General features: G+C 49.4%; 1 protein-coding gene across 2 annotated transcripts in view; it reads left to right on the forward strand.

Annotated features, from left to right (window-relative positions):
- Positions 1-27,923, forward strand: part of CEMIP (cell migration inducing hyaluronidase 1) — a 160,219-nt gene that overhangs the window by 67,094 nt on the left and 65,202 nt on the right. For both annotated transcript variants that reach the window (XM_027521094.1, XM_027521095.1), the window contains exons 2-3: positions 25,133-25,242; positions 27,741-27,887. In XM_027521094.1, coding sequence (XP_027376895.1) covers positions 25,149-25,242; positions 27,741-27,887 — 241 coding nt within the window. In that variant the 5' untranslated portion in view covers positions 25,133-25,148. The remainder of the gene's footprint in view (positions 1-25,132; positions 25,243-27,740; positions 27,888-27,923) is intronic.

Raw genomic sequence — 27,923 nt, forward strand, 5'->3', positions numbered from 1 at the left:
AGCAGCTGCTCCATGGTGGGCTGGGGCCAGATGAGGCTGCCCCTCATTTCCTGGGTCCCCACCTGCCCTTCAGGGCCTGCCAGCACCAGGGAGCTTACCTGGTGACAGCAGAGAGTTTGGGGGTGATGGAGGCTGATCTGGGAGCCTGGTGAGGCTGGGGTGAGGAGCCAGTCAAGGCTGGGCTGGACCAGTCCTGGTGGGAGAGCAGGGGAGACACCAGACCCAGCTTCCCTGGTAGGCAGGGCCCAGGGCCCCAGAACCATCACATACCATGTCCAGTGCCTGTTTGTGCTTGAGAAAGAATGTCCACATCAGCTAGTCCACAATGTCCCAAAGATGAGTGATTTATGAAATGATTTCAAACATGGACAGACTTTAAAACATTTTTGTAGTAACGAGTGATTTGACACTGATTTATCAGAGGGTGAAGGTATTGTTTGAAGAGGAATAGATTTAAGATATGTATTAAGCAAATATTGTGTTCCAGCTGGTATATGTGCTATGCTAAGTCACCTCAATCATGTCCGACTCTTTGTGACCCCACAGACTGTAGCCCGTCAGGCTCCTCTGTCCATGGGATTCTCCAGACGAAAATACTGGAAGGGGTTGCCATGCCCTCTTTGAGCAGATCTTCCCAACCCAGGGATCAAGCCCCCGTCTCACATGTCTCTTGCATTGGCAGGCAGGTTCTTTATCACCAGCACCACCTGGGAAGTACCAGCAGGTATATAATTATTTCATAAAGAAAAAAACCTCAGGGATAAATCAGTGAGTAAACACTGGAAATGCTGGTTGCCATCTTCTCTTCTCTCTGGTTATCTGGTCTTCTGGTCTCCATCCAGGGAAGACAGGTGTTTGAGTAATGTTGCTATGAATTTGATTTTGGTTCAGTGGGACCAGGCCAGCATGTATTCCAGCCTTCAAGAGTTCTGTGGTGACTTGAGCTGTCACCTGCAATGGGGCAGGTGAGCCATAATGAGATAGAAAGTCCTGTCCGTGAGGCAGCTCGAGTCACTGGGTGTGACAGGCAGGGCAGGATTAGAGCCAGGAATGTGGGAGAAGGCCGAGGTTGTGGAGGCTCATGCAGCTGCACGCAATGACAGGGGAAGCCAAGAGACGTTCCAGGGCTGGCCCCTCCCGCTTCTGCCATTCAGATCTGGGTGAGCCCTTCCAAAACACCTCATCCCACCCATCCCATCAACAGCTCAGTCTGACCCCATCCTATGTGGGCACGCCCTCCGCTGCACCAACCCCACCCCGAAACCACTCCTGGAAGGTGACAGACAGGTGCCTCCTCTCCCCGCCTGCTCAGTCTGCATCACCACACGATATTCCTGCTTCGGGCCGGAACATGTGGAATGAGGAAGGACAGTTGATGGAGCAGCTTTTGCCTAATCCTTTTGCAGTATCAGTGGGTGCCTCCCCCTCCCACCCACTCACGCACACAGTGGGTGGGGGACCCACAGTCACGTGCTCACATAGTCAGCCCGCCAGGAGCACCCTTCCCCTCGCCCTGGTCACCTGCATCTTGCAGGTCTGGGTATCCTGAGGTTCTCCCTGCCCACCTCCTTGCCAGCCTACATTTGTCAGTACTTCTGTGTCCTCCTTCGTAGCATCCCATGTTTTTGCTTCACGTAACTATGTTGTTTGTTGTTATGCACTTGATTTTGTGACTATTTGATACACATTGGTCACCCCAAGAGACTGAACTTCAAGAGGATTAGGATCAAGGCTGTTTTGTTGAGTGTTGGTTACCCAGTGCCTGGATCAGAGCTGGACTATTGAATGAATGAGAGAACGGATAAATGGATGATAGACTTGGAGTTAGACAAGTTGAGATTTGAATCTTCATTCAGCTATTTCCTAGGTGAGGGCCTGTGAGCATCTCTCTGAGCCTCATCTCCATCTGTGCCTACGAACAGAAGCAAAATTGTTCACAGAGCTGTGCTGTTGAAAGCATTATAGTGATGCATGCAAATCACATATGCTATGCTATGCTAAGTCACTTCAGTCGTGTCCGACTCTGTGTGACCCAATAGACGGCAGCCACCAGGCTCCCCTGTCCCTGGGATTCTCCAGGCAAGAACACTGGAGTGGGTTGCCATTTCCTTCTCCAATGCATGAAAGTGAAAAGTGAAAGCGAAGTCGCTCAGTCGTGTCTGACTCTTAGCGACCCAATGGACTGCAGCCTTCCAGGCTCCTCCGTCCATGGGATTTTCCAGGCAAGAGTACTGGAGTGGGGTGCCATTGCCTTCAAGCCGAGTCCAATTTCATATTGTGATTCTTGTGATAATAATGATTGATGGCTCTAGTGTTTAATGAGTACTCATAAGTGTCCCATGATTCACAAGCACTCTCTAGAGCATGCCCATCCCCATTTTATAGATTAGAATACTGAGGCTGACTGGTCCAAAGACATATGGAGAGCAAGTGACAATGCCTAGGATTTTTTCTAACAGCTTTATTGAGATTTTAATTTACATGCCATAAAATTCACCTGGGGCCTCCTGGGTGGTGCTAGTGGTAAAGCATCCACCTGCCAATGCAGGAGACATAAAGAGACTCCAGTTCTATTCCTGGGTTGGGAAGATCCCCTGGAGTAGGAAATGGTAATCCATTTCAGTATTCTTCTTGCCTGGCTAATCCCATGGACAGAGGAGCCTAGCAGGCCACAGTCCATGGGTCCACGGGCTGCAAAAGAGTCAGACAAGACTGAGCAACCATAAAATTCATTTTTTTGAAGTGGCTTGAGATGGCCAAAAAAGTTCATTCAGGTTTTTTGTAACATCTTATGAAAAATAACCCAAATGAACTTTTTGACAAACCCCAAAAAATTCAGTAGTATTTACTATATTGACAGAGCTATGTACCTATCATCACTACCACTATCTATTTTTTGAACATTTGGTCACCCCAGTTAGCAGAGACCCTCCTCATTAGCAGTCGCTCTCCATTGTGCCTCCCCAGCCTATAGCGACCAGAAGCAGAACCTCCTCTGTCCCTGTGGACTTGCCTGTTCTGCTGCACTGGGTTTTAATGGCTGCACACAGAATCTTCCATCTTCCTTGGCGCATGAGGGATCTTTTAGTTGCGGCAATTGAACTTTCAGTTGTAGCATGTGGGATTTAGTTCCCTGACCAGGGATCAAACCTGGGCCCCCTGCATTGGGAATGTGGAATCTTAGCCACCTGACCATCAGGAAAGTCCAAGAGTTTGTATATTTTTAAATGCCCCGGCTGGTAATTATGTAGCTTTTGTGAACTAGTGACTAGTGAACTTCGGGCTGTGTGATTAAAACTACTACCATAAAGCAAACCTGAGCCAACAGAAGGCTTCCCGGGGTGAGGCAGAGCCTGGGCACTCCAGAATCCCCAGCAGCAACTGAGGACCACTTTGGGAGGATCCAGTGAGCTGAGCGCTGAGGAATTGATGCTTTCAAACTGGGGTGCTGGAGAAGACTCTTGAGAGTCCCTTGGACAGCAAGATCAAACCAGTCAATCCTACAGGATATCAACCCTGAATATTCATCAGAAAGACTGATGTTGAAGCTGAAGCTCCAGTACTTTGGCCACCTGATGCAAAAAGCTGACTCATTGGAAAAGACCCTGATGCTGGGAAAGATTGAGGGCAGGAGGAGAAGGGGGCGACTGAGGATGAGACGGTTGGATGGCATCACCGACTCAGTGGACATGGGTTTGAGTAAACTACGGAGATAGTGAAGGACAGAGAAGCCTGGTGTGCTGCAGTCCATGGGGTTGCAGAGTCAGACATGACTGAGTGACTGAACAGCAACAATAAGAGAGCGGAGAAGCCACTCGAGGTAGCAATCAGGTTTGGCAGTATCAGCTAGTTCCTCCCTTTCCTCTCCAGCAAGATGCACATCGTCTGCAGTTGGTGGCTGTGTGGTAATGCTGGTTGCCAGGAGCAGCAGCCGGCAGTGCCACTGAGAAGACAGGTCCTACTCCACGTGCTCAGAAAGACCCATTCAGAGCTCATCTCCCAGCATGTCAAAACCGCGGGCTTGTTCAGAGTGTTACAGAGTGACAGGACGCTGAAGCAGGATGTGAGTGCCAGCCGACCACGTGGCAGGTGCTAATCAGCCAGTCTGCCCAGACCGGAGAGACCAGAAGCAGCAAGTGCGGATAATGAGCTGCAGAGAGGTATGGCTCCTCCTGGGAGGCTCTCTGTGATTTTCCTGAGATGGTGATGTCACCCACGTAGAGCTCTCCAGCCTGTATCCCCACCTCCTGCAGGGACAAAGAGGACTTGAACCCCAAGTGGAGGGCTGCAGAGCTTTCCAAACAATGAACAGGATGATCTTCAGATCATTAAGAGGAAGATGACCCTGATAAAAGAGAAAATGGATTATTTAGCAGAAAGTTTGGAAAAATCCTGTGAGAGAGCCCTGTGTGGTCTGGGAGAGCTGACGGGGAGATCTCTGATTCTGGCCTCCAGTAGCCACGTGGCTTCCTCCTCCGGCCTCATCACCTGGCCTTCACCAGCGTTTTTCCTCCTGAGAATCCTGGAGAAGGGGCTGATGAGAGAGATTCGGTTCCCAGGCGACCACCCCTCAACTGTTCCTGCCCCCGTGCTCTCAGCTCTGACACCTTGGGTTGGCCTCACACAACCTGAGAGACACCTTGTAACACATTTACAGGCCCGTTGGCTCAGGAGCAGCTGGTGGGGAGGCAGAGGCCCCAGCCTGCCAAGACCTAAGCCTCTGGGGCCCGTTTCTCCTTGGCTGGGACTCAAGCAGCAGCTGGCATTTCCAGGGAGGGAGATGAAGTTCTGTTCACATCCCCTGTGTGGGGGAGAATCTCTTCTGGGGTTACTCTTTCAGTGAGAATCTGTAAGAAAGGAAACCACCCCTTGATATTCCTGGAGAGGATCGGAGACTCTTTGGAGAGTCCCACAAGCCTGGGGCCTGTGGGAGCTGGCAGCTGCAGGTGGAGGGGAGGCAGGCACCTGAGTTAGCAGGTGGTGGGCTTGGCTGGCGGCCAGGTGCTGGCGGGTGGATTGCGGGCCCCACACACAGGCACCAGGTGGGGACTTCAAATGCTCTGATGGCTTTGCTGGCCCAAAGGGCACAGGCTGCCCATGGACGGGAAGGCTTGGGGCGGTGGGGAGCCTGGGCAGGAGGATGGGGTGGAGGAAGCTGCCATGCAGAAACTGGTTTCCCAGCCTCTGAAAGTGGGGCCCACCCTGCAGTGTGGGGTGTACTCACCTCAGAGGGGACTCTGCAGGGTCACCCCCGCTGAAGCCTGCTCCCAGGGCTCTCAGTTCGTGTGGCCCCCGATGAGCTCACACACCCTCTCCCACGGCTTTGGGGACCTTTTAAACTGTATCTACAGCCCACACTGCTCTCCTGATCCCTGGATTTCCCCTCCTCCACACACACACACACAGCTGCCCGGCGCACATTACACTTGGCCGTGACGGCAGCTCCAATCCCACAGGCTCTTCCAGGCAGCTAAGAAATCTGCGCACCCTTCTCTTGGTGGGGGTCCCACCCAGGCCATGAACCCCTGAGTCATCCCAATCTCCTCCCTCTGGCTCACCCCACCTCCACCCCCCTGCACACAACAGGATGTTACCCATTCTGCCGGTGCCTGGCTTCCTTGCAGGCAGAAGCCAGATAATTGTGGCGGAGGAAGGTCACAAAGGATGTGGACTGTGTCTCTTAATTGGAAAGTTGGGTTTGGTTAAGAGGAGTGAGCAAGAGTTTATCAGGAAGCGAGGCATCAATTAGGGTCATTGGGAAGTCCTCAAAGTGAGGCAGAATGGAAATAGGCAGAAATAAGCAAGATAATATGAATGAGTAGGGGTACTTCCCTGAAAGTCCAATGGTTAAGATTCCATGCTGCCACTGCAGGGGGCATGGGCCTGATCCCTCGTTAGGGAACTAAGGGAAATAAAATTCTGTATGCCTTGCTGCTGGGCCAAAAAATAAAAAAGGACAAGGGAAAAAAAAACATCGGGTTTGAGCTTCCTCTGTCATATAGCGATTTCCCACTGTCTATCTATTTTGCATATGATAAAGCATATGTTTCAATGCTACTCTCTCGTTCATCCCACCCTCTCCTTCCCCAACTGTGTCCAGAAGCCTGTTCTCTATGTCTGTGTCTCCACTGCTGCCCTGCAAATAGCTTCATCAGTACCATCTTTCTAGATTCCATATATATGCATTAATATATGATATTTGTTTTTCTCTTTCTGACTTACTTCAGTCTCTAGAACAGGCTCTAGAAGGGTCATCCACCTCACTAGAACTGACTCAAATGCATTCCTTTTTATGGCTAAGTAATATTCCATTTATATATGTACCACAACTTAATCTATTCCTCTGTTAATGGACATCTAGGCTGCTTCCATGTCCTAGCTATTATGAATAGTGCTTCAGTGAACACTGGGATACTCTATGATAACTTAGAGGGATGGGATAGGGTGGGAGGTGCGAGGGAGGTTCAAGAGGGAGGAGACATATGTATAACTGTAGCTGATTCATGATGATGCCTGGCAGAAACCAACACACTATTGTAAAGCAATTATGCCCCAATTAAAAATGAAATTATATATATATATATATATATATATATATATATATATATATATATAAGAATAAGTGGAAAAGGCATAGAAAGTATCAAGAGGTGAGACTGTGAGGGGCAGCTGGGGACCACTTCGTGAGGGGCTTCAGACATCAAAGGCTTTACAAGGGTGTAAAGTACAAGATGCCATAAGACTATTCTGGCAGCAGTGCAGTGGATGGGTCAGAAGGAGGAAGAGGTTGGGGACAGCAGGCTGGTCAGGAGGCCACTGTGAATGCTCAGAAAGGCAACACAGTGGTTCATGCCCATGATTGAAGAGATGATACTGATGTAAGAGGTCACTGCAGAATGTACTGTGGGTGGGATGGGCCCCCGAGCAAGACTGGGAGGAGGCACAGTTTGCTGGGCAGGAAAAGGTGCTGGTCTGGGAGTTCCCTGTGGTCCTCCCGAGAAAGCATCAGTTCCTTATGACAGTGGAGCGGGCAGAACAAAGGGCTTTCCTGGTGGTGCTAGTGGTAAAGAATCCACCTGCCAATTCAGGAGACATAACAGACCCAGTTTCAATCCCTAGGTCAGGAAGATACCCTGAAGAAGGAAATGGCATCCTTTTCCTTATGCCACTGGAGTGGCATACAACCCACTCCAGTATTCTTGCCTGGAGAATCCCATGGACAGAGGAGCCTGGCAGGCTACAGCCCATGGGGTCGCAGAGTCAGACATGACTGAAGTGACCGCATGCACACACGCAGCCAGAACAAAGACAATGGCTTGAAAACCAGACAATTTGGACCCTAGAAGAGACATATCACTTACCCATTATGTGAATTTGGACAAATCATTCAACCTCTGGGATATGGGAAGGGGTGGGCTAGTTAGTAAGTAAATAAATAGCCCAACGTCTGGCACATAGGAGATACTCAATGTGTCATTTGAATCAGAGTCAGAATCTTTGGGATTCAGTGGCTGTTTTCTATACTAATTTTTGGAAATTGGAGAGGTACAAATAATAACTAATAGCAGTAATGGAATTAGTCAAGTCTTGAGGAAGGCAGTCTATTTTTATGGCACCAGAAATGTTCTAACTGGCTTACAGTCATTTCCTCTGGCACCATCTTCCTTTGTACTGAAACATGTTTTAAAAAAAAAAATCTTTTGTTCCATTCAAAGAAGGGCCTGACTCCTCCACTTTCATGTCATAGCATACTCTGAGGAATATTCTCATTCCCTTCCTTTTACCTTTTTGTGCCAGGGCCCTGGAGAAGAGCCAGGCAAGGTGGTGCTTATCTCATTTGCAGTCCTCAAAGAGAGAGAAGACAAAGCGTGTGCTGTACTAAGTGTCTGGAAGCTGTTTATTTGATTTTTGGCTTGTCTTTGTTCCAACATGAATTGAACTGTAAACAAGTGGGAGCAGCTCCTAGTAGGTGCTGAAATAGCTGAGCAGTGAAATGCCCCCAGTGGCCCTCACTCACATCTGCCATCTCCATGAATCTTGCTAAGCTCACTCCTGTCCAGTCCTGAGATACAGAGACAGACAGAGGGCATTGCATCCTCTATCAATGCAAAGTCTTGGCCACCAGAAGTGGGGTTGTAGCAGCACAAGAGAGTCAATGGGAATAGGGTAGAAATCCATGCAGAAAACTGTGTTGTCTGCAAGATTCAAGGCCCATTTAAGACCTTAGGAGGGCAATGCCAGATCGTTCTTTTATGGGCTGACAAACTAAGACTCTTTTGTTGCAGGAACAGAAATTAAGTTGAGCTAAATTTAGCAAAAATGAAAAAAAAAATCAGAAGGGTTGGATTTCTTGTACGGACACAGAGGGTGTCTGCTAGAATCAAAGGCAGATAAAAAGCCAAACCTCAAGAAGGGACTGGACGAAAAGAAAATGAATCAGCTTAGCTTTGGTCAGTTGTCATCCCCCCGCCCCCTCCCCACCGGTCCAATCAGTCTGGTCTAGGATCTGGGACTTCTCTTTTTATATATATAAATAATTTTATTTATATATTTAGGATGCGCCAGATCTTTATGGGGCTTCCCTGGTGGCTTGGATGGTAAAGAATTCACCTACAATGCAGGAGACACTGGTTTGATCCCTGGGTCGGGAAGATCCCCTGGAGAAGGGAATGGCAACCCACTCCAGTATTCTTGCCTGGAGAATTTCATGGATGGAAAAGCCTGGCGGGCTACAGTCCATGGGGTCACAGAGAGTCAGACATGAGTGAGCAACTGACGCTTTCACTGTCAGTTGGATCTCTGCTGCTTGGGCTTTTCTCTAGTTGCAGAGAGTGGGGGCTACTCTCCAGTTGCAGCGCACAGGCTTCTCATTGCCATGGCTTCTCTTGTTGCAGAGCATGGGCACTGGGGCATGTGGGCTTCAGCAGTTGCAGCAAGAGGGCTCAGTGGTTGTGGCACATAATAGGGACTGGATGCATGGACAGGTTGACTCATAGGAAACTACTATTTCTGAGGTTCAATATGGTTGAATAATACCAGTTTCATATTGTTCAACTGAACAGAGACATGTGTATGTTGAATTGCACTGGTACCTGGCTTTGAATCTTCATGATGGAACTTGGGGCAAATCGTGGGTTCCATGGGTGGGAAGGTCCTTCCTGACTCCAAGGTACTGGAAATACAACTTCCAGGTTGAATCCTAGGGGCAACAGTCGGAGGCAAGAAGAAGCTTAGTCATCAGAGAGCTCTGGGTCAGATGCTAGCCAGGCACAGCCCCCACTTGTGCAGGCCCTGGGTGAGTCAGGTAGACCTGCCCTGAGTTGATAGCACCACCTCCTCTCTGAGCCAACTCCCTCCCATTTAATGGTGAAAAAGCAAGGGGTAACTTTTTCCAACTGAAGCTTCTGGAAGATCTTAGGCAGCACAGCCAAACTGGGCTGAACCCAGGCCAGCATCCTGGGCTGCAGCTCAGCTCAGCAGAGGAAACCAGAGCCTGAGGTGGACACTCTTCCTGGCTAGGAACCAGGTGTGGGCAGCAGCTGAGGGCCCAGGGGACATGTCAGGCTTTGTGCAGTCCCTCCCCTTAAACTCCATCTTCAGTAGCATCCATCTGGCAAGAGGCCCGGGACTGACCTGCACACATGCCCGGGGTCCTGACTTCTCAGGGCAAGACTCTCAGAAGCATTCCTTCTGAAAGAGTGTCCGCTGTTTTCAGCAGATATGAATCAGTCACTGTTCTGCCCTTTCTGAGAGCACAGCTAGGAATGGAGGGTAGATTTTACAGCATGCTAACTGAAGAGCAGGGGCTCGCCTAAGCTCTTTGTGTACATTCTCTCTCTTAATTCTCTCAAAACCTCCTTTAGATGGAAGGGGCTAACAGCCTTGTGTGCTGGAAAGGAATCTTAGCCTAGAGCACTGAGCAGAAAGCATTTGAATGGGAAAGAGGAAAATGGGAAGGGGAAAAAATAATCCACAAGATACTATCATAAAATATTCTTAAGCCACTCCAAGGTTAAAAAGAAACCACAGAAATTTCCCAGAATTTCAGAGCCCCTTAGTGGATGGTAAGTCTTCCCTCATGGCTCAGACAGTAAAGAATCTGCCTGCAATTCAGGAGACCTGGGTTCAATGGTTGGGTTGAGAAGATCCTCTGGAGAAGGGAATGGCAACCCATTCCAGTATTCTTGCCTGGGAAATCTCACAGACAGAGGAACCTGGCAGGGAATAGTCCATGGGGTCGCAGAGACTCAGACACAACTGAGCAACTAATGCTTTCAGCAGTCATAAGAACTATAGATTCATGTAACAGTGTGAATGAACCCCAGAGGTGTTGGAAAAAAAGGTTCACCCAAAAGACTGCTTCTTGGATAATTCCTTTTATATGATCTTCTAGAACAGGCAAAACAAATCTGTGGTTGGGTTCTGATATTTCTCTGCTAGAGCAGTGGTTGCCTCTTGTGAAAGGGAATTAACCTGGACAAGGCACAAGACAACTTTCTAGGGGAATGGTAACGTTCTGTACCTTAGTAGGTGCTTGGGTGATGCAGGTATATGCTTTGTCAAAACTCAGCAAACCTACACTTAAGGTTTGTGTGCTTCGTTACATATAAACTTTACCTCAAAAGATTAAAAAAATTAGATAAATATTGAGCTTTATTATTAACTAACTGCATGCTGAAGCAGTTGATGGGTAGTGTACCAGTGCTTACAATTTGCTTTGAAATTAAACTATAAAAATAAGGTTGATTTCTTGGAGTATTACTTAGCCATAAAAAGGAATGCATTTAAGTCAGTTGTAATGAGGTGGATGAGCCTAGAACCTATTATACAGAGTGAAGTAAGTCAGACAGAGAAAGATAAATATCGTATTCTAACACGTATATACAGAATCTAGAAAAATTGTACTGAAGAATTTATTTACAGGGCAGCAATGGAGACACAGACATAGAGAATAGACTTTTGAATATGGGGAGAGGGGAGGAGAGGGTGAGATGTATGGAAAGAATAACATGGAAACTTACATTACCACATGTGAAATAGATAGCCAATGGGAATTTGCTATATGGCTCAGAAAAATTAAGCAAGGGCTCTGTATCATTCTAGAGGAGTAGGATGGGGAGGTAGATGGCAGGGAGGTTCAAAAAGGAGGGGATATATGTATACCTATGGCTAATTCATGTTGAGGTTTGACAGAAAACAACAAAATTCTGTAAAGCAATTATCCTTCAATAAAAAAATAAATTAATTTTAAAAAGTAAGGCTGATTTCTAAATGGATAGAGAGATGATGAACAGATAGCTATGTAATAAGGCAAATAGAACAGTGTCTTACTAGCAGCATTTAGGTTGCGGGTATGTTGCTGTTTGCTGTGAAATTCTTTCAACGTGGCTGTGTTTGAAATTTTTCATAGTAGTGTTGGGGACATGCAATGATGTGGAGCCCTGGGGTCCCCTAGTGGTGAAGCAGAGGGGGTCCCCAGAGCTCAGAGCTTGTCCTAGAGCTCCTCCCAGCAGGCACCATCCACCATTTTTCCATCCTTATTCACCACTGTCACAATTCTCATGTGGGACCCAGTTCTGAATAAGCACAAAAATACACATCTCCCTGGCTCTCCCTGTACAGAAAACAAAACAAAACAAAACAAAACCAGAGGCCCAGAGAAGCCTTGCCCAAGTTCTCCCAGGACTGCTGATCTCTAGTCATTTCTCCACATCAGGTTTATCGGAGCCCATTTCCCCCCAAGATCACAGGCTTTTGTTTCCTAGCCTGGAGCGTTGAATCACACCTGTGCACAGGAATACAGGTAACCGATCCCAGGCGTGAGGAGTCAGTGACACATGGGGCAGTAAAACAAACCTGGGCTGGGACTCCGCCTGGCGTCAGCTCCCTTATGTGTATTTGAAGTCATAGGAGACCAGAGCAGTTTCTACAAATAAATAACCCAGGGAGAGACAAGCCCTCAGATCAAAGGAGGACTCTGGCCCAAACTTGAACTACAACCAAGCATGCTCCCTCGACTCCAATCTGGCGGGCAGAGAGAGGAGTGGAGAAGGACTATCGGCTGTGCAAACATTCCCCGTCTCTGCCCTTCCTGGGTTTGTGTGAGCCTGAGAACGGGAGCTGGGAGGAAGGCTGTGCTCTCTGAACTGCGGCCAGGCCCTGCCTCAGGACATTCCAGCCTGGCTTCCAGACACAGCAGGTGCCAGCACATTGGCCTCTTGTTGTGTCCGAACCTAGGGGGCTCCCCTGTGGGCCGCACGCTAGTCTCAGGGCTCTCACATCAGCCCTCTGGGGCCCCTGGCCCTTTGTGGAAACTTTCACAGCCCACCTCCCTTGTCCTAAGTCTGGTGGCCCTGATGGACCACTAAATATTGGGCTTCCCAGGTGGCATGGTGGTGAAGAATCTGCCTGCAAAGCAAGAGATGTGGGTTCCATCCCTGGGTTGGGAAGATCCCCTAGAGGAGGGCATGGCAACCCACTCCAGGATTCTTGCCTGGAAAATCACATAGACGGAGAAGCCTGGCCGGCTATAGTCCATAGGATTACAAAGGGGTGGACACACCTAGGGACTAAACAACAGCAATGAGAACCTACTGTACAGTGCAGGCAACTCTTCTCAGTGCTCTGTGGTGATTTAAATGGGAAGGAAATCCAAAAAGAAGGGGATTATGTATACGTATAGCTGATTCACGTTGCTGTACAGCAGAAACTAACACAACACTGTAAAGCAACTATACTCCAATGAAAATTAATTTTAAGAAAAGGGAAGGGGTTTCCATCAATTGTTGTTCTGCAAATAGCTGTGATTCTGGTATGCTCATGAGAGGAGATTAACTCAGGGTCTTTGTAGTCTGCCCTCCTGGCTGACTCCATCTGGGCTTTAACTGAGACCTGACGATTAGTGGAATGGAGGATAACATTCCAAGGACTGCATGCAAAGAAGTCCTGGGGCAGGAAGGAAGCTTGGCATCTTCAGAGGAAATGATGAAGTGGCCATGGGGGCAGGAATGGGGCCTGGTGTGAGAGCATGTTGATGAGGAGGCTAGGCTGTGCAGGGCTGGACGAGGAGTTTGGACTTCATCCTACATTCAATCGGAGCCATTAGAGGGTTTTACACCAAAACATGTCATGCTTTGGCACACTGGCTGGTCTGTGGGTGATGGACTGGGGTGGGGGTGGGGAGCAGGCTGCTAGGTGGTTCTTGTGGAATCCTACAGAAAAGTCCTGGACCACGGTGGTGGCAGTGACTATCTTTTTTCCTAATGTGAGTCACCCTTCCTAGGGACACACAGGTTTGGGGGGAGGGCGTGCACAATTGGAGAAAGGAAATATCTTTTCCCAGAAAACTCATTTGAAGCCTCATCTATGAACATGGACACTTTATGAGAGCAAAGAGACTTGTAAGAATCAACCTTCATCTTGCCCTCCCCTTTGGGCTCCTTAGGATTGTTTTTCCATAGCAAATGTCAGAGACACAGCTCAAGTTGGCTTAACCAAAAAGGAACTTTATTGGCTCAGGTAGCTGAGAAGTCCGGGGACAGGACTAGCTTCAGGCAGAGTTGGATCTGGGTGCTCAAGTGCTGTCTCTCTCCAGGGCTAGGTTCTGTCTGCTCTGTACAAGCTTCATTGTCAGGCAGGCTTTCCCTGCACTGAAGCCAGGATGGCTCCAGCAGTTCCAAGCTTGTCAGCCACCGTAGGATGAGAACCAGCTTTCCTAGTTCTTTGTCTCGGGTCATGTGACCACCCCTGAACCAATCACAACAGCCGGGGAGCTGAGCATGTTCATTTGCCAGGCTGGGTCATATGTCTACCTAGGGAACCAGGGTGACTGAATCGGCCCCACTTGAACCACAGGGACTGAGAGTGAGGGAAGATGTAGTTCCCTATAGGGTGGTGGTGGTTGTTGTCCAGTCACTCAGTCATCTCCAACTCTTTGTGACCCCATGGACTATAGCCCGCAAGACTCCTCTGTCCTCCACTGTCTCCCAGAGTCTGCTCAAATTCATGTCCATTGAGTCAGTGATGATATTTAACCATCTCATTCTCTGTCACCCCCTTCTCCTCCTGCCGTCAATCTTTACCTTCACTCATGGACCTAACATTCCAGATTCCTATGCAATATTGTTTCTTTATAGCATCAGACTTTACTCTCACCCTGACACATCCACACATGAGCATTGTTTCTGCTTTGGCCCAGCCGCTTCATTCTTTCTGAAGCTATTAGCAATTGCCTTCACTCCTCCCCAGTGGTATATGGGACACCTTCTGACTTGAGGGGAACTCATCTTCTGGTGGCATATCTTTTTGCCTTATCATACTGTCCATGGGTTCTCCAGGCAAGACTGCTGGAGTGGGTTTCCATTTCCTCCTCCCGTGGACCACGTTCTGTCAGAACTCTTCACTGTGATCCGTCCATCTTGGGTGGCTCCGCACAGCATGGCTCCTAGCTTCCCTGAGTTACACAAGCCCCTTTGCCACAACAAAGTTGTGATTCATGAAGGGGTCCCTATACAGCAGGCCTTTTTAAGCCAACCCCACCTGACTGGATAATTGATGAAGCGCGGAACCAGGCGGGCCCTGCTGTGACAAGAGGCATTGTCTCTGTCCTGGGTGTGTGGTTTCCTGCCATCCTCTATCTTCCCCCCTGAGCTCCAGCTCCACCTAGCACCATCCCCCTGGTGGGTCCCTCTGCCTGGATTCCTTCCAGAACCCCTGCCCTGTCCCTTTCTTCAGGTGTCACCTTCTCAGTGAGAACTTCCCTAACCATCCACATAATTTAGCAGCTTCTCCCCACCTCATCTGCTTGACTTTTCTCTATGGCTCTTGACAGCATCAAACACATACAGGATGCTCTTATTTGTTCTTTATTCCTTCTCTGCTCCCACTCACCCCCAGTAGACTAAGCTCTAACCTAACCCAGGGCAGGGTCTTTTCCTGAGTGGTTTCCTCTGTAGTCCAGCGTCTAGAACCAGCATACAGGAGGCCCTCAATAAATATGTGTTGGATTCATCCAACTCCAACAGAGTCCTCTGGGCGGCACTCTGGTTCTCGCCCATCCCTCCCCTCCGTCCCAGCCAGCAGCATCCTTATAAAATACTTGTGTTCCCCTGGCTCCTCTGCTCTGCCAGTGTCCCCCACCCCCCACCCCAGCTTTCAGGATAAAGTCCAGACTCCTGAATGTCACTCTGAAGGTGCTTCAGGTCTCGCGCTCTGTTTGTTTCTGCCGTGCCTTGGTGTGGGCTGCACCCTCCCCCTTATTTAGCATGGATTTTCTGCTCTTTGAAACAAAGGTATTTGTGGGATCGAGCCAACATGTCTCCCTGTGGAGGATGGATAGGAGGGGGCCAGCAGATATCCCAGGAGGTGGTGGTGGTGGTGGTGGGGCTGGGGCATTTTCACAGCAATCTTTCTGGAGTCTCAGACTCAAGTGGGCACATCTATGGGGCAACCGCAGGTCAGGAGAAGTGCCACACCAACTGCTGATGCTAGTATTTTAGGTTAAAAAACACAGCAGATGAAGTGTTTCTGGCTACAATCACTTATCCAGCTAGAACAGTGGCTACCACCCACCGGGAACGTGTGGAGCCCGTGGTCTGACACAGGCAGCTCCATGTTCTGACTCTGTCCTGGGAGAGGATGCCCTTTGAGGGTCACTGGACTCTGATCAGGCTGCTCTGAGCACCACCTGACTTTCCAGCTGCCAGCCTCGGGGGTGCACAGGGTTCTGATGGCTGTACCTCGGGGCATTTGCCCGGGACAGGGTGCAAAGGACCAAAGCCCCACAGCCAGGCAGCATCCCAGGCTCCCTGATGAGCTTTCCTTCTGCAAGGAGAGGAGCGTCAGCTGGTGGGACTACTGTGCCTTCTGTGGTTTGTGACCTGCAAAGCCAGAGTTGGAACCCAGCTCAACTTGTCCTTGATGTGGCAGTTCCTGGCTTCCCAGGTGGCTCTACTGGTAAAGAATCCACCTGCCAATGCAGGAGACAAGGGTTCAATCCTTGGGTCAGGAAGACCCCCTGGAGAAGGAAATGGCAACATATTCCAGTATTCTTGCCTGGGAAATCCCATGGACTGGCAGGCAACAGTCCATGGGGTCTCAAAAGAGTCAGACACGACTTAGCGACTAAGTTACAATGACCTGTCCCCTCAAACCTACTTACATCTACTGATTATCTACTAATGTATAAGGAGATGAAAGAGGCTGAGGAGGCTGGAGTGGGCTGGTGGAATGTACCCTGTCTTTCCAGGTGGGGATTGCTTATCTGTGGCCCCATCTGATGAACTGGTAAGACCAGATAGATGCCCAGTGGCAGGGAAGGGCAATCTTGGGAGGCTTCTGGGAGACCAATCTTGTAATGGCAGAAAGCATCATGCGCCCTGTGGACTCAATGTTGGGGCCAAAGGGACAAGGTAGAGGGGGGCCCAGCTGGCCTAGCAGGGTGCTTTCTCCCCACACCTGTATGCATGGAAAGAACTGGGACACAGGACACTTGGGTTATTTTATTTATTTTTTTAATCTTTTGGCCATGTCACACGGCCTGCAGGATCTTAGTTCTCTGACCAGGGATGAAACCCATGCCCCCTGCATTGGCAGCCTGGAGTCTTAACCGCCAGACCACAAAGGAAGTCCTGGGTTATGTTTAGAGTAGGCACTGCCCTCTCCAGAGAGTTCTGGGTTTGCTGGAAGAAGCCAGCATCCTTGGCTGCAGCCTCTGGGCACCTCAGGCAGTGGCAGAGGCAGGCTGGCCTTGGACTTGGTGAGTCTTGGGAGAAGCACCCATATCAGTAATCTGACTTCCTGTCTTCCTCCATGATCATAGGGCAGAAAACCAGTTTTAACCAACAAGGACCTATTGTCGAGCACAGGGAACTCTGCTCAATGTCGTATGGCAGCCTGGGTGAGAGGGGAGTTTGGGGGAGAATGGATACATGTATATGTATGGCTGAGTCCCTTTGCTGTCCACCTAAAACTATCACAACATTGTTAATCAGCTATGCATGTCGCTTCAGTCATGTCTGATTCTTTGCAGCCCCATAGACTGTTGCCTACCAGGCTCCTCTGTCCATGGGATTCTTCAGGCAAGAATAATGAAGTGGGTTGCCATGCCCTCCTCCAGAGGATCTTCCTAAACCAGGGACCGAACCTGTGTCTCTCAAGTCTCCTGCATTGGCAGGCGAGTTCTTTCACCACTAGCACCACCTGGGAAGACCTTAATCAGCTATACTCCAATACAAAATTTAAAAGTTTAAAAAAAAGAAAACCAGTTTTAAGAGGGAAGTTACTCTTTTTTTCCTCAATTGAGGGCAAGCCTTAAAAGGATGTTTTGAAAAAGAGTTATAATTTAAAAACATATTGGCTTGTTCAGTGCCTCCAGTTTCTGCTTCAGCACTCCCACCTGTTTTTTCAGAGAGCATTGGACACAGAGCCCAAAGTCACAGAGCAGGCAAACCTCCAAGTGGGTTGTTCCTCCAGCAATCTCTGGGCAAACCCATTTGTTCATTGTCCACATCCAGTGGGCAGCCACTGTGTGCCAGGGTGTAGGAAAGAAAAATGGGTTTATGTAGTGGCCACCTTTCAGGAGCTTGTAGCCCAGTGTGGAAGACATCGAGGTGCTCCAAAGATAGAATGAGAGAATTTGAAGAAAGGTTTGATCAGTAAGCTGTGGATGAAGAGGAAGAAGCAATTGCTGTAGACTTTAGGGCCAGGGGCAAATTCCTCAGGGGAGGTAGACAGGGAATCTTAAAACAAACCGCCAATCTCCAAAGGTCAAGTGTGGCATCTGGAAGCATGGTGGTAGAGAAAAAACATTTTAGTCAAGGAGTTAACAGAGCATGCGCGAGTCCGTCCGGGGTCAGCAGGAAGTTGGTGTAACAGTCTGGGACCAAGAACAAGTCTGCTTTCTTCTTTTGTGTGTGTGTTGTTTTAATATTTATTTGGCTGTGCCAGGTCTTAGTTGCAGCATGCAGAATCTTCAGTTGCAGCACGTGAACTCTGAGTTGTGGCATGTGGGATCTAGTTCCCGGACCAGGGATCCAACCCAGGCTCCCTGCACTGGGAGTGAGGAAACTTAGCCATTGGACCGCCAGGGGAGTCCCGCACAGATCTGCTTTGAGTACTATTTCCTTCTCCCCATTTGCCACCTTCCCAACAGACCCCCTCACCCCACAGATGTTGTGTCTTGATCCATGGAATCTTTCAGAAGAGTGGTAATTTAATAGTGGGGAATGTCAATAAGTCATCTTTTATTTATTTATTTTTGTCTCCCTCCTCTTCCCTTTTGGGAGCTCTGTTTTGCTTGAATCTGAGTCATAAGCCAAGCCCTTGTGAAATAAAACATGAACCAAACAACCAACCCAAAGGACTTCCTCCTCCTGGGTCTCAGAGGGGGCAGCCATCTCCCCTACCTGGCCAAAAATCTTAAAAAAAAAATTATTTGGCTGCGCTGGGTCTTAGTTGGCACTCAGGGTCTTAAGTTGTGACATGAGAACTCTTAGTTGCATGTGTGGGATCTTAATTCCCCAACCAAGGACTAAACCTGTGCCCCCTGCACTGGAAGGCGGATTCTTAATCACTCTACTAACAGGGAAGTCCCTCGTACTTTTTCTAATAAGAAAGCTATTTCAGGACCCAAGGCCTGCCATGTCTGCCACACTTCACATTGTCCAGGCAGAACTTTTGCCCAGAGCCCAGGGTGGGGTGTCCACTAGGTCATATTTGTACTTTTCCCCCAGCTCCATAAACACGTCACTCCACTGGGCATGAGTTTCCTATGTAAAGTCCTCTGTGTTGAGCTTTTGAGAAAGCATTTTTGTGTAGCGGTACCTCTCAGGGAATGGCATAGCACTACCCATCTGTCAGTGAAAGAGGTAAAAATCCCATTTTAAGTCAGGCCAATGACTGGCTGCATCAGGCATTGAAGGGAAACCAGACAGGGATGATGGTGATAAACTGACATATGGCAGCTTCCAGTCCAGCAGACCACTCACTTTCCCTGTATCTCTTCATCCGTCTAGTACCCTTGAAAGGAAGCTGCACGGATTCCCCCATTTTACAGCTGAGGAAATGGAGGCTTGATGGTTAAATGAATGGTGAAGTTCACCCACAGCTCCTAAATGGGAGATCTGAGGCTTAAATTTGGATCTTGTCACATGCGTGCTTAGCCAAGGCATTCTCAAGCATTCCTGAGGTTGACACTTAACTGGTGGTTGACAAGTGTCTCTGGACTGAGTTGATTCTCTGAACTGGTGGTTCTTGAGCAACATCAGAATCCCTGGAGGGCTTGTTAAAACACAGATGGCTGGCCCACCCCTGGAGTTTGAATCAGTCGGTCAGTAGGTCTGCAGTGGGGCTGAGAATCTGAGGTTCTGAAAGGTGGAGTCAAGAATGCCACCGTAAAAACTGTTGCTCTGAACCGTCTCAAAGCTCACTCTAGTTTGATCTTCTAAACCACTCTGAGTATCGAGGCTCTAAATTGGAAGTTTCTACAATGATGGATATGTTGTAGATCCATGTGCCCAACATGGTTGCTGTTGTTTGTTTAGTAGCTAAGTTGTGTCTGACTCTCTTTGTGACCTCATGGACTGTAGCCTGCCAGGCTCCTCTGTCTATGGGATTCTTCAGGCAAGAATCCTGGAGTGGCATTTGCTCCTCCAGGGGATCTTCCTGACCCAGGGATCAAACCCCCATATCCTGCCTCTCCTGCAGTAGCTGGCAGACTCTTTACCTCTCGGTAGCCACTAGCTACCAGTTGTGATCAAACTCTTAAAAGTGCCTAGCCTGACCGAGGAACTGAGTCTTAACTGTATCTGATTTTAATTTAAATGTCCATAGCCACACATGACTTGTGGCTAGTGTATTGGACAGCCTAGCTCTAAACCAAAGGGCAAGTTAGATATGTCAATATGGCTCAGTTGTTTACTCCAGTGTTTAACCTCCAATAAGTCATCGAGGAACTCTTCATTAGGGAACATCTGGTTTGCAGAAGAGTCAGGCTCATCATTTAGACTGTGATGCTTGATGCAGAGGGTAATGGGACCTCAAGATCCCTGTGGGAGCAGGGATCTCACTTCCTTTTCCACCAGGACCAGTGCAGCACCCACTTGTGGGGTGCATAGACCATGTGTGTTACATGAACAGGAGGGGAGACTGGTTACAGACCTGCCTTCCTACCTGCTGTGATGGTGGAAGGCTTTGACGCTACCAGCCCCGGTGGCTGATTTGGTGATGAGATGAGAGGACCCAACAGGATTTGTTCAGATATTCTTGGGGGTGGGAGTGATCTGTGATAGTGAAGTTCTCTCATCACATGAAACTGTCCTCCTTGGCTCTGCAGGTGGCTCCCCACTGGGGATTTCCCCTCTCAGAGGAGGTATTTTGTTTGGGGAAGATAATTTTAAGACTTTATGGAAGTATAAAGGGTTCCTGATGTTTACTATCCAAACTGTGACTGAAAGCAATGCCCCAGTTGAAACAGGGGCTGAAACAGAAATGGGCCCAGTCTTACCTCTCCCTGTCTACCCAAACAAGCAGGGTGGCCGGGAGGGTGGTGTGTGCCCCATAATTTGGAGTCAGATGGCAATTCTCTGATCCATTTACTGCTCCTGATTATAAGCAACAATCTTCTGCACTGTGGGTCTCAGTTTACTCATCTGTAAAATGGGAGGGTGGGACTGCACAAGATCCTTGCTACTCAAAGCATGGCCCACAGCCCAACAGCAGAGGCAGCCTCACTTGGGAGCTGGTTGGAAATGCAGAATCAGATCCCACCCCAGACCCACGGAATGAGAATCGGCATTTTAACAAATTCTCCACATGGTTAGGTGCATGGCCAAGGGCTGACTGGAAAGGGTCTCTAATCCCATCAGCTCCTACATTCTGTGAGCCTGATGCTAACTGGCAAGTCGCTTGGTGGTGGTGGTAGTTTAGATGCTAAGTCATGTATGACTCTTTGCAACCCCCGTGGACTGTAGCCCACCAGGCTTCTCTGTCCATGGGATTCTCCAGGCAAGAATGCTGGAGAGGGTTACCATTTCCTTCTCTAGGGGATCTTCCTAGCCCAGGGATCAAACCCAGTCTCCTGCATTGCAGGCAGATTGTTTACCACCAGGGAAACCCACCTGGTTATGGGTAGTAGTATTGTTTCCATTTTAAAAATGAGACAGCTAAGGCCCAGAGAGGTTGAATGACTTGTCTAAGGTCACGTGGCTGTTGAGAGCTGGAACTCAGACCAGGTTCTCAGAGTTCATCTCCCAGGCTTTCTCCCTTGGTAGCAAGCATCCTTCATACCAGCAGTTCCCACAACTTGCGTACTGACCACAGGTCAGGCCCAGAGCTTTATCATCTTCTATAGAGCCTCTCGTTTGATCCTCAAGCGAGGATCAAAAGGACCTTGGAGTTTAAGAGGCATTATTTCAGTTTTATGGGTTAAAAAAAGCAAGGCCTGAGTGGTCAAATGGTTTTCCTAATGTTGAGCTGCATGGCTGGCCTGGAGGCCTCTGGGGCCTGTGCTCCAGGTCCCCACAGTGTCCTGCTGCTCTGAGCTGAGCCTAGGTTTGCGGAAAATGAGACTTGCCTTGGTGCAGGTGTGACAGAGTGACGGCTGTCCCACTGCCCAAAGCAGCTTCCAGGTCCCCCTGCAGCCCTACCGCACCTCCCCACACACACTCTCTCCTGCTCCCTACCCCCCACCCCTCAGCGCTTACACTGAGCCTACCCCACCTCCTTCTCCTCCCTCTCTTCGTGGTAATCCCTGAAGAGAGTTTGGCTTCTGCAGGCTGCAGGCTCTGCAGGCAGCAAGAGCCCGCCTCCCCCTGGGGGCGGGGATGCTGTGGGGCGTGGACCTGCTAATGCTGCTCCTCTCGGGGTTTAGGGGCCTCTGTGGAGGCTCGAATAACCCCGTGCTCCTCTTCTCCTTCAGGTGATGGCTTCTACTACCCCAGGGCAGCTGGAGGAAGAGCAGAGCCCCCGCCCCGGCTGTGTGATGGCAGCGAGGAGAGGCAGAGACAGCCAGGGGCAGGCGACGCCCTGCCCCTCCGCGTTCCTAGGAGGCCTGGCAGACACTCGGAGCTACAGCTGGATAGAGTGGGGGTGCCAAGCTTCTGGAAAACTTTAGCTTGTTATTGTGAAGCCTTGTGAAGCAGAGTGTCCTGGAGTTCCAGTCTTTCCTCCTGCACACTACTCTACCTGAGGGGCTCACCATGCCCTGCAAGGAAGGGGCCAGCTCACGACCAGCAGGAACCAGCCAGGCTCCAGCCAGCAGCTCCCCAAGGAAGCTTCTAGCATTGTTAGCCAACTTGCGTGCTTCCCAGGCCTTCCGCGGCTGGGCACCGTTTCCAGACCATATCTTGCCAGCTGGAGAAGCCGAGTCCAGCTCCCGCTGCCAGAGAGCTTTCAGTGGCCAAGTGGAAAAGCTGTTCTCCTCCCCTGGGGAAGAAGTCCCAAGTGAAATTTGAGAACCTTTGGGATGCATATCAACAGGACCTTTCTCCATGTTTCTGTGCTCAGGGCCCCGGGAGCCACTCGGGGGGCACAAAAGCCTGGAGGACCACCCCACCCCTCCCCAGGCAATGTGGGGTCACGAGCTCTTTGAGGCAGGGGGGTGCAGTTTTCTCTGCCTCCAGTGCCTCAGACACAGCAGATCTGTTTCATGTTAGGAGAAAGATTTTGAGCATTATCCTGCCAGGTGGAATTGTTTTTACATCCATCCTGAAACTGACGATTTTTGTCTCTGAAATGACCTAGGCTGTAATCAGAAGGTGTCAGGGCCACAAGTCCCTGTATCCCAACCTTCCACTCTGCATATGGGGAGTCGAGGCCCAGAGAAGCACATGCCTGGGTGAGGGTCACCCAGCAGTTAAGGTTGGAGGAGTGCCCACACCCAGAGTGCCTCCCATCCCCCAGGCACCGCCCTGCTCAGTGCTGGCCACATTCCTCTCCTAGCTCATGGCCCGAAGTTCAGGTTCGTGAAGCCCCAGGATGGCTTGGGGCTTCTTAGCAGCAAAGAACAAGTCAGTTTTGGTTTTGCTGAACAGATGGAGGCTCGAGAGCTGGGGCCTGGCTTTCCCTGAGGACCACAAGACACTCCTGTCCCCAGCATCCCCTTCTTTCTCTCACAAAGAGCATGAAAACAGACACTCCTCTTCTGGGGACCGTGGGGAGAAAGGCACTGTTTGATGCCCCACTCCAGCGGCTCTGTTGAGGCGACTAGAATGGGTCTTGTTGTTCTCTCCAGGTCAGGCCAGGGCCAGGCAGGGTGCCTGCCAGGAGGACACCGTGGACATTGATGCTGAGAGCATTGTGCCTCCCTCCCCAGCCTCCCCAGCGCACCTGTGCGGGAGGGACCAGGCACAAGGCCAGGGCGTTCTGTTTCAGACCCTCCTGCCTACTCCGACTCACTGAACTCACACAAAGCACTTCACCTGGAGCTGGGAGGTCAGGGATGATCAGATTTATCCCTGAGCTGGTTCAGAGGCAGGAGCCTGTGTGGCATGAGAGACATCTGGCCCATTCCTCCGTGTGGGAGAATATCTGTTTGTTTTCAGGCTCCGGGGAGGATCTGAGGACATGGGCAGGGGAGCAGGAGCAGGCTGCTCTCCCAGCCTCGTTTACATACTCTAGTGTGCAACAGAGTACTTGAGGACAGAGATCTTTCTCCAAGAGTGTTATATTCTGAAAGGAACATCAGGCATCTTTTTTTTTTTTTTTTAAGTTCCTCTCTTGAGGATTACCTAGACAAATTCCCATAGTCAGCTTCTGTCTGAGTAAAAGGAAAAAAAAAAAAAAAATGGCTTTCATAAAATAAAAATGAAATAAAATTCATTTAATTCTGTCACACAGAAAAATAAATCCAGAGTCTAGGGCTATGTCAATTCTCCATGGGGTCAGAGCCTAGTTTCTTACTCTCTGCTTTACCATCTTCAGCACATGGCTCCAACTACCTACGTGGCCAAAGATAGCTGCTAAAGATCCAGCCATCATATCCATATTCCAGCCAGCAGGAATGGGAGGAGGGGCATGGAGAAAGGCTTCCCACCTTCTGTGAGGACATATCCTGGAATTCACACACTGTACTTTTGCCATATTGGCTAAAACAATTCCAGAGACTGAAGAAGGTAGCCTTTATTCCAGGGGGCTGTGTGCCCAGATAAAACACAGGGGTTCTTTTCCAGGGAAAATGGACATTAGGGGACAATTAACTATCTCTGCCCTGCCTTCCTCTTGGATGGGTAATATTAAAAGGGTTTATAATACACAGGCATCCTATTTAAGATCTCAATATTATCATCAAGACTTGTTTTAGAAGCACAGACTAACATTCAGTCAGTTCAGTTCAGTCCCTCAGTCATGTCCAACTCTTTGTGACCCCATGGACTTCAGCATGCCAGGCTTCCCAGGCATCCTCCATCACCAACTCCCAGAGTTTACTCAAACTCACGTCCCTTGAGTCAGTGATGCCATCCAACCATCTCATCCTCTGCTGTCCCCTTCTCCTGCCTTCAATCTTTCCCAGTGTCAGGGTCTTTTCCATTGAGTCAGTTCTTTACATCAGGTGGCCAAAATATTGGGATTTCAGCTTCAGCATCAGTCCTTCCAATGAATATTTAGGACTGATTACCTTTAGGATGAACTGGTTGGATCTCCTTGCGGTCCAAGGGACTCTCAACATTAGAAATCAGTTAGTCCACAGCCTCATTTTTCAGATTAGGAAACTGAAGCCCAGAGAGGTTAATCAAATCAGCTGCGATCACGCAGGAAGTTAATGGCATCTATTTTCTAGCATATGTTCAGTGGGAGTGTTTTTTGGTTTTCTCTGTTTTTTAACTTAAGAAGAAGAAAAACCAAAGCTTTATTCTGGAGGGTAGCGAGCTCAAGCACCAAGGATGAAATTCCATCCGTCACTGGGTCTCTGAGCTGCAGGACAAGGCAGGAAGTTGATAACGGGGCTGGCATGCCCCAATCTGCCCAATCCTGAGTCATGGCAGCTGAGGACTCCGCACTGGCCGGCTGGAGGGTGCCCATGCTGGCATGGCCTCTGTGTGTGAATGTGCCCTGTGTGTCTCTGTGTGTGTCTGCCCCACACACTGACTCCAGCCTGGTAAGCTTGCAGGTCTGACTCGGTGTGCTTCTGTTTCAGGGAGCACTCTGCTAGGATGGGAGCTGCTCACAGGCCGGACGTCTCCTTTAGGGTGATGCTGACCATCGGCTGGTTCATCCTGGCCCACTTTCCTGGTACTGCATCCACAGGTAAGCCACTGCACAGTATCTGGGCCTCTGCCTGTCAACAAAGAAGGTGTAGCCACTTCTGGAAGCAAGGGGCCGGGGCCCAGGAGCAGGAGCCTTGGGGCAAGGGCAGGGCCTCAGGGTTCTGGCCTAACCCTGCTAACTCAATGACCCTGGGCAGGTCTTATCCTGTGCTTTGGTTCCATCAGGCAGCCTTTGGGGTTTCAAATTCAGTGTCTACAGGTGCCAGGCACGTGATGCAATGCAGTGAAGCTGGCCAGGTAGAGATGTGGTCACCTGTAGAATGCAGGCCCCTCTTAAGGAACTCACCCTTCTCAGTCCTGGCCAATGGTCCCCACATGGGAAAAGGGGGGCACCTTCTTCAGGATCTATTGAATTTTTAAGAGAAGCCAGAAATATAGACTTTTGTATAAAAGCTCTCTACTTGTTAAAGGATGGCAACCAATTGAAATTTTATCAAACACTCAGGGTGGGGTGGAAGAGACAAAAAACACACAGCTGCCAGCCAGCCTGCCGTCTGGGAGCCACCTGACCTTCATGTTCCCTTCCTGATTTGCCATAAGATCTGGTCCATTAAGATACAGTGCATAAGATCATGGGCTTCCCTGGTAGTTCAAACAGTAAAGAATCTGCCTGTGATGCAGGAGACCCAGGTTCGATCCCTGGGTCGGTAAGATCTCCTGGAGAAGGGAATGGCAACCCATTCCAGCATTCTTGCCTGGAGAATCCCATGGACAGAGGAGCCTGGTGGGCCACATTCCATGGGGTGGCAGAGTCTGACGAGACTGAAGTGACTTAGCATGCACACACACCTTCCCGCTCCTCCATCCCCTCCCCAGTTATTTAAAAATCTACTGTTTCAGGCTCACAACTTAATCCCTAGTGAGAGAAAGAGAAGAGTACATTGAGGCTTGTTCACTGAGCAGGCATTCTCATCTTGTTTTGCCCGCGGCCTCTTCTGATCGCTTTCCCTCTGGGCTTTCCCCTGCTGTCCAGGGAGAGTCCCCTGTTTCTGAGACAGTCTTCTCTGTTCACCGTACATGGTACCCCACTGGGGTATAGATCCTTCTGAGCAGTAGAAGGAGGGACTCCTTCCAGTGCTTCTATTTGCAGTGTAACACCCACCACAGGTGCTTTGAGTTCAGTTAAACATTCAGACTCATGAGGCTACCACAGGCCGTGTTTATGCCTGTGTGCTCACTTGCTTCAGTCGAGTCCGACTCTTTGTGACTTTATGGACTGTAGCCTGCTAGGCTCCTCTGTCCATGGGATTCTTCAAGCAAGAATACTGGAGTGAGTTGCCATGCCCTTCCTCCAGGGGATCTTCTGAACCCAGAGGTTGAATGCATGTCTCCTGCATTGCAAGCAGATTCTTTACTGCTGAGCCACCAGGGAATCCTGCAGGCCATGCTGAGCATCAGGCTAACTTTGAAGGGTTTAGGACAGAAACACTACCTGCCATTGGTGTTTCATCAGGCACTCCTCTTTCATCAGAGTGGTCTTAGTAACATCCCACAAGCTTCCCAGAAGTTATCTTCTTTGGTTTCCCAGGTAACAGCTCCTTAGGTGAGAGGAAACAGAGCCATCATTGGACAGGTATGGAATCGCCCCACCAGAGCCAGTATCTCTTATAGCAACTGCATAGATGTAACTTTCAGGGTTGCCGTGTGGGATGTGCCCAGTCATCAGAGTCCCTGCACCCAGGGAAGCCCATAGTAAGACATCTCCAGCAGGATCGTTATAAATATAACGACTGTGTGTGCACAGTCACTCAGTCATGACTCTTCATAGTCTCCTTGACTAGCCTGCCAGGCTCTTCTGTCCATGGGATTCTCCAGGCAAGAAGACTGAATTGGGTTGTCATTTTCTTCTCCAAGTGATCTTCCCAACCCAGAGACTGAACATGCATTTCTTGTATCTCTTGCATTGGCAGGCAGATTCTTTACCATCGTACCTCATAGTTCCTGGTTTAAATACCACTGACTAATCGGGTCACTTTTGTTATAATTAATGTTGCTTAGTAGCACTGTTTATAGAATACCATCTTTCTCAGGTTTCCAGGGAAACAGGGAGAGCAAATTAACTAAAAGTCAAATTCTCATGCAGAAGGGGAAAGGGCTTTGCCAACTTTTCAAACATTCTTTCCAGGGGAAGGGATGCCTTGGAATACAAGTAATCTAGGTATATCACTGTCTAACTTTAGATCCTGTAATATCTTGAGGAGTCATCTGGTCTGCCCTTCATTTGATAAAGGGGAAAACTGAGCCCAGAAGAAGGAAGTTCACAGAAAATGCATGATGAACTAATGAAGAGCATGGGCTAAATCCCAGGGCTCCTATGTCAGGGGTTCTCTTTTCTCTCTAATGCCCTGCTTTGAGCTCTAGTAGGGAGGAAGCCAGAGCCATGAAAGTGCATGATAGCTCCTCCCACCCCATGATCTGTGCCATCCTTGCTGGGGAGGTTGGTGGATGGTGGCAGTGACACCTCTCTGTACTTGGCAGGGTCAGCTGAGTGCCCTGATCAGTGGCCTGAGTTGCAACCCTGGAATCCTGGCCATGATCCAGCCCACTATGTGTATATAGGCCAGGGCAGAGCACTGTTGCTCACCTCTTCTGCCACAGTCTACTCCATCCGCATCTCAGATGGAGGTAAGTCAAAATCTCCTTCCCCCAGTACTTCCCGTC

The sequence above is a fragment of the Bos indicus x Bos taurus genome, chromosome 21, assembly GCF_003369695.1.
Source record: "Bos indicus x Bos taurus breed Angus x Brahman F1 hybrid chromosome 21, Bos_hybrid_MaternalHap_v2.0, whole genome shotgun sequence".
Classification (NCBI taxonomy): Eukaryota; Metazoa; Chordata; class Mammalia; order Artiodactyla; family Bovidae; genus Bos; species Bos indicus x Bos taurus.